Source organism: Brachyistius frenatus, unplaced genomic scaffold, assembly GCF_029030835.1.
Source record: "Brachyistius frenatus isolate BFR_SWC_R1_liver_20210118 unplaced genomic scaffold, ASM2903083v1 Contig_47, whole genome shotgun sequence".
Classification (NCBI taxonomy): domain Eukaryota; kingdom Metazoa; phylum Chordata; class Actinopteri; family Embiotocidae; genus Brachyistius; species Brachyistius frenatus.
This window is the reverse complement of record NW_027210646.1, coordinates 1852501-1859157: the sequence shown is the minus strand read 5'-3', so window position 1 is coordinate 1859157 and position 6657 is coordinate 1852501. Positions and strand designations below refer to the sequence as shown.

The window sequence follows — 6657 nt, the reverse complement described above, 5'->3', positions numbered from 1 at the left end:
GCCCTGAGGCTTTATTCGCCCTCCACGTCTGGCCTTTGCTCCCATGCAAGACTTGGCGTGACTTACAGCTCAAGAAAAGAAAAGTTACCGGTGTTGATGGAGCAGAAAATTATTGAATACTGTGTCTCTCTGTACTTGACACCTGGTGAGAGTCCATAAAAGCTGCATTACGTTCAGAAACTATGATGGTCTGAATATATAATAAGCACGTGGAAATGTTTTGTTTTTTAAACCTTAAAAAAAAAAAATTGAAATTTAGGTTGAAATATTCAGCGAAATGATCAAACACCGTCTAAAAGTTAAAAGCAGTTTGTCTTGATTTCACTACGCTTCACAGGAGATGAATAAGCAGAAGATTTTTCTGTTGTTCAAAATATTTTAATAAAGCTTTTTCAACACTGAAATACATACAAACGGCCCTCTTTGCTCATATAATAACTAAGGTATCTACAATAATCCACAGCCTGACCTGACAACGCGATGTATCTGAAGACCTCAATCATCATGTTAGAGAAGAAAAAAACACAGCAACTAAGAAAAAAGACGACAATGTGCAATGCAAGCAAAATATCCATAATAAATATCCAAATTAATAAATTACAAAAGACACATCGAAACACCTGATAAACCTTCATTCAGGTTTTCTAAATTTTTCTGAAGTTTTATTATATCACAGTGCCCCAAAATGAATTGGAATAGGCGTGCGCAACTATTAACAAGTGTCTGGATTAGTACATAAATATCTGACTGATTAAACCACTTCACTTGCCATCTATTTAACTTTCCTTGTTCATGACATTCCACGTGCTCAATAGAAAAGTTCGTGAAAACAGGCCTTGAACCAGTAATTTAAAAAAAGAAATGTCTCTGAGGTGAATGAAAGAAAAACCGCAAAGAAATGAGAAAGCAGCAGAAAGAGAGGTCGGACGAACGCTCCGGGAAGGTGTCCATCTATTCAAGTGAAAAAGTCGCGCGTTGTCAGGTCACCCAAATCTCCAAAAGGGTCCATCACAGAGCAAGTGATCAACAACTTCCTCAACACTTGCAGCCACTCACACTCTCAGGCTTACTGTACTTCTGTTTGGTCTTCACTGTCATTCATACCAGCACTTTAAGGATGATTTATATACACAATCAAGTATTGTTTGAACAAAAAAAAGCGCGTTTTAATGCATTAAGTAAATATTATAAAAGTATTCATCGGCATTACTTTTTGTCTCTACCCTACTGACTTCCAACAGCCTCACAGGTTTTTCCTCTCCAAAAGTGTCCTTTAAAGTGGGTTGTGTTCTCTCGTGTGCTTCTCTTGAGTCTTTGTCAGGCGCGGTTAAGGCTTGTCCGTGCACTGTTTGCAGAGGCTGGAGGCGGCGTTGTTGAACAGGGCACATTTATCTGGGCAGGAGGACGCAGCCACTCCGGTGGGGAAGGGATATCCAGGCGGGTGCTCGTAGGCGCCCAAGCCGGGTGCTGCAAGGGCAGTGGTGGCCGGTATCGAGGCTGCAGAGATGGCTTGGCCCTGGTTGAGATACGCCACTAGCCTCCTCATCTCCTCCAGTGCCTGCGCCTGCATGAGGATGTAGTTTTTGGCGAGCAGCAAAGTGGCAATTTTGGAGAGTTTCCGCACTGACGGGCTGTGCGCGTACGGAATGACCCCTCTGAGCTCATCCAGCGCGTCGTTCAGATCGTGCATCCGTCGCCTTTCTCTGGCATTGATGTTTAGCCTCAGTGTTTTCTGCTCTTTGGTTTTCTTACCTCCTTCAGCTTTCCCCGCGGACACCGTCCGCCCGTCGGCCAGAAGGACCATGTCACACCTGCCGTCACTGTCATCGTCGGGGCTCTGCTCCCCGCCGCTGCTCTCCGCCGCCGAGATCCTGTTGGCGCTCTCCCCGTAGTTGACGCACAAAGATCCGGTCGGCAGACCGAGTGGTCCCCCTCTACCTCCTGCCAGTCCTCCCGGCTGAATCGGGTCTGGCTCTGCCTGGTCAAAGCAACTGATCGGTGACTGGCGGTCTCTGGCTGGTAGTTCAATGCCGGCCGACGATCTGAAAGGGTCCATTTTTTTGGTGGACACGGCGCTGAGAGTTTTGTGAAAAATGTCCCCTGTGCCGCCGTTCAAGTTCATCCTCCTGTCCATAGCCTTGTGGGATCCGCGTCGTTGCAGGCTATGGTCACTTCTGGAAACTCTTGACGCGTCTCTGTGAGTTTCTTCCACTGTGTGTCCTTTAGGAGTTGAGTTGTGTGTCAGTGGTGAAGTTGCAGGCTCGCTCCAGCTGAGGTGTAGTGACGAGGAGGAGACTCGTGTAATAAGGGCTGCTCTCTTCTGCCTCTCTCTCTCTTTCTGTGTCTGATTCACCTTCACCGGATCTCCACGATGATCCTCGTTACGCACAAGACGCTTCAGTCTTTTTACATCATTATCTCGAGGCGGGTTATTAAAAAGGATTCGCCTATTGGGACAGAGATACCCTCTCCCCCTCTCACTCTCTACCCAATCAGGTTAACGTTTTAATTAATGGCATTTAAACGATGACAAACAATCCCGCGTGCGCTCGGTCTCCCACTTTGAGTGTGTGCGTTTTCAATTCTCTTTATATCAGTGTTTTCAGAAAGCCTCCTGATCAGAAAATGACCTGCTTCAGTCATTTGCTTGTGTGACATCCACTTGTTTGTTTCAAGAGATCATTTTCAAATCAAAGTAATGTTTCGTGATCAATATTTAACACTATAGGAGAAAGGAATTTTTCTTTAGTCTGGCGTCAAAAAGTTCATAAATTGGCCTTTTTTTTTGTATATATATGGTAGTGAATTATATTTCTTTTTTCCTCTGTTTTTAGTTTCTCTTTATAGCCTTAACTTGAATTCAAGCTCATTGTGATCAAACTTAACAGGAAACTCTGCTCCAGACAGGAGTTACATTTAGGATTGATTGCCTCTGAAAACCACAGCCACATTTTCTCTCATTTTGCCTGTCTTCAGGTTTTTACTTTAAGTCCAACCGTACCCCCAAAATATATACACAAAGTTCTGTTTCACTATTGTATCATACTATACAGTATACAGTATCTCACTTAAAGTGTGAGTTTTTAAGAGCCTGCGCTATTATTAAGATTTACTTGTGCTCATACTGCCATCTTCTGGAGGGTGGGGTTTAGTACACTCCCAAGGGAACGTCAAACTTCAGGTAAAGCAGCTTTGATGCAGCTTTCTTTGACACTACGACCTTATTTGCATTTCTATCATCACCAAACACGGTCTGGTCTCGGGACCAAAAAAATCCAAGGATTCAAGTTTTAATGAACACTGACATTGATTTGGGGAAATGTAAAATATTACATCTATGTTTCAATTTTAGCAATAAAGCAACAGAAATAAATTTGAATTTAAAGTGTTGAGATGAGCAGTTCCAGAATGCATTTGATGTAGTTGCACAAAGTGGAAAAAATATGTAACTTTGAAGCCTCGGTGACAATTCACCAATTTTACATGAGGATCAGTTTACTTATTGCAAAGTGTGCTGTTTATCTTGTAAAAATAGTATTATATAATGTTAATGATATATATATCTAACCTGATGAGAATGACGCCATCACATGTTGCCTCAGATTGAGCATGAGACATCCAACTTATAATGACAAGCTGGCTCTGAAAACCTTGGACAAGAAGTTGGCAAGATATAGAGCTTGCCGGGAGTGAGGGTCTAATTAATGAAAGTCAAGTTAGAGTTTCCTCATGGTGATTGTAGGATCCTGTAGTTCTGGAGTGTGATCTGTACTCGAGGCTAAAAGTCAACTTCTGTAAGTGCAATCTTAAACTGTTGCTGGAGTGCCCCTTTAAGAAGATCGGTGGTTCTGGGAATAAGAGGGTTCGTGACTGGTATCTGCAGGGTGACTGTGAGCTGTGGTTGTATTCAGCACAGGGGACAGCTCCACGGTTTACACCTGAGCCACTTTTCATTGCAGAGGGGGTCGTACCTGAACTCCACAGGTGTCAGTTCAGTTCACTGTAGCTCAGGCACCCCACAGTGCTCTCAGATTCAACATGACTAAGTCTACAGACTTAGTCTTCACCGCAGAAGTTTCAGCCATTCTCCCCACGAAGCCCTTTACAGACTTGACAGGTGCATTGCAATAAAGGACAAAATCTCCCTCCACTTCCTCTCAAATTACCAGGGGTGCACCATGTCATGGCATGTGTGCAGCACACATTAAAGGTACCTTTAGCAGTGATTATAATTGACCCCTACCAATTGAAACCATAGTTACTATGCTGTCGATTTTTTTTTTCCCTCCATGAATTATGTACCCTGGCAGCTATTTGTTTAACTGGAATCAAACTTTGTATAAAAGTCTGCTCATGCCTCCTTCAGTGAATCACCCACTGGAGGCAACAGCATTTGCCAAAGAATTGTTTTGTTCCGAATTCAATTTTGTCCTTTTATAACACAAAGAAGAGAAAGATTTCAGATATTTCAATGTAGAAAGCTGTCGTGCCATTCTGTGAAACCATTTCATTGTGTGTGCTTGTTAGTTTTTCTCTAACTTGTAATCCAGATTTTATGAGTTTTGATTTTTTTTTTTTTTAAATAGTTGAAAGAACACTTTTGCATGTTTTCAATCAACTGACAAAATGTTGACAAAAGCTGATCAAATAGAAAATGACTCTATAAGAAGCTTTGATTCATTTGCACACCCTCAGAGTCAGAAGTGAGTCCTGTCTAGAGTTTCTAATTATAACTGAACTGCCACGTATTTTGATTACCTACGACGATGTTTACTGCACCATCTTTTGGCATTAAGTTTGATCCTTGTTTTAACAGCAGAAGTACTTCTAAACTTGATGAACTCTTGTTCATAATGAGAGAGCTAACTTTGTTAAGCATATTTTATCGAATCCACTAGTGTTGACATGATACTTGCAGATTAAATGTGGAATCTTAAATTCTTGTGCACACCTGTCATTTAATAACCCATGTGACAGTGACCAGATGTCATTTAATTTCAAATCAAAGGAAGTAAAGTCCAACACTTTGTTCCACACATCCAAGGTCAGTGTTTTAGGTATTTTGTAGCATGTTTCTGGCAGCTTATGTGCCTCTCAGGAGCAGAACACTTGAGGAGTTATGATCTAATGAGTGGCAGAGACAGTCGCTTTATCCTGCGACAGCAAGAGAACACCTTCATGGCCAATCAGGTCCGGCTAATGAGACAAGATGGGCGAGGACACCGCCACAGCCATTACAGTCACAGTACGTCAGCACTTTGGTAATGAGGAGACCACGAAGGCAAAACTATGGAGGAAAAGAGAATGAGCATCAATTTAGATCAGGACAAAAGAGAAGTTTAGACACAGGAGCGTGACAGGAAGTAAAACCCGCAACACACAGTGGGATTAACAACACACACTGATTGGATTAATTGAGTGGCAGCAATCCACTGGTCATTAATTACTATTTCTCAAGCACAAACTTTGCAGCTTTTCCATTGCTTCACTTTGCTGCATTTATTTATTTTTATATCATTGTAAATTGAATAGCTTTGAGATTTGGATTTTTGGTCTGAAAAAAACAAGACATTTGAGATTTATACTGCTGTTTGTAGTTTTGTGGGCGGCCACACTGCTCCATTTGGGCCTATTGCAGCTCAGAGTTTTGTGCATATATTATTTCTCAGATTAGAAATCTTTATTACAGACCGAGCATAAAATGTATTGACCTTTGACCTACTTTCACTGCACTGGATTTTGCTTGTTGACCTTTAGTTACCAAATTGCCCAAGCTATTTAGTATGTATTCAAATTTTATTGGTCATTCCACAAGTCAGACTAATATATAATGAATCATAATATAATCTCCTTTGCCTTTAATGTCCCCCTATGTCTCCTAATCAAACCTTTATAGATATATATCTTTAAACGTGTGGAGACTCACTATATTGCACATTTTGCTTAACAATATTTATCAATTTCTACCACAAGAGGGCAGGCAAGAACTTCTAATGTCAAAACCAGATCGACGCAGGAGTTGAGGGCAAAGCGGGAGCACGATGAACATGCTTTGTGGCAGTCTCATGGATTTCATTCAACTTTGAAGATTTTGGTTATCAGTAGAAACCAGACTCCGGGGCTGTGGAGTTCTGATATGAAATTTCAATTTTGTAATGTGGTGCTCTACACCGAGACCCACCACTGTAGCACATTAACGACACGGCGTGTACACTACACTTCTTTTATTCTGTAGGCGACCAAGCCGAGGCTTAATTTTTGATAAATTTTAACCTCTCGATCAGGTAAAATGTTGGAGGTGACCTCTTTAACTGTCCCTCCTAAAGGACTGCAGCACTTGATCATATGCATCGTTCCTTGTAATTTATGTAGCTTCTCTCAACCTTTTCTGATAAAACGTTGATTATTTATTGCTTATTTAAAAGGCTTCAAAGAAATGGGCATTAATGAATTAGTGAAATGATTGGATAACCCCTCCACCACCAGGCCCCTCTTCCATCCATCCATCACTCCTCCTGCCATCCTCGGCGATGATGCAAACACGCTCATGCCATTAATCAAGATCTGATTATTTTCTGCTGTCAAAGTGTGCAAAATGGAGGCCATGCATTTTCCTGTGTAGTGTAAAACATGGTGCAATCTGGAGTGTTTGTGGTA

General features: G+C 41.7%; 1 protein-coding gene across 1 annotated transcript; it reads right to left on the bottom strand.

Annotated features, from left to right (window-relative positions):
* Nucleotides 1–356: 356 nt before the first annotated feature.
* bhlhe22 (basic helix-loop-helix family, member e22) lies at nt 357–2385 on the bottom strand. The gene has a single exon (XM_069703634.1). It carries the CDS (start codon nt 2132–2134, stop codon nt 1328–1330), a length of 807 nt encoding a protein of 268 aa, XP_069559735.1. The 5' UTR covers nt 2135–2385; the 3' UTR covers nt 357–1327.
* Between the last annotated feature and the right edge of the window lie 4272 nt (nt 2386–6657).

Excerpts from the sequence above, each read along its gene's own strand:
- bhlhe22 (XM_069703634.1), bottom strand. The coding sequence starts at position 2,134 with ATGGACAGGAGGATGAACTTGAACGGCGGCACAGGGGACATTTTTCAC.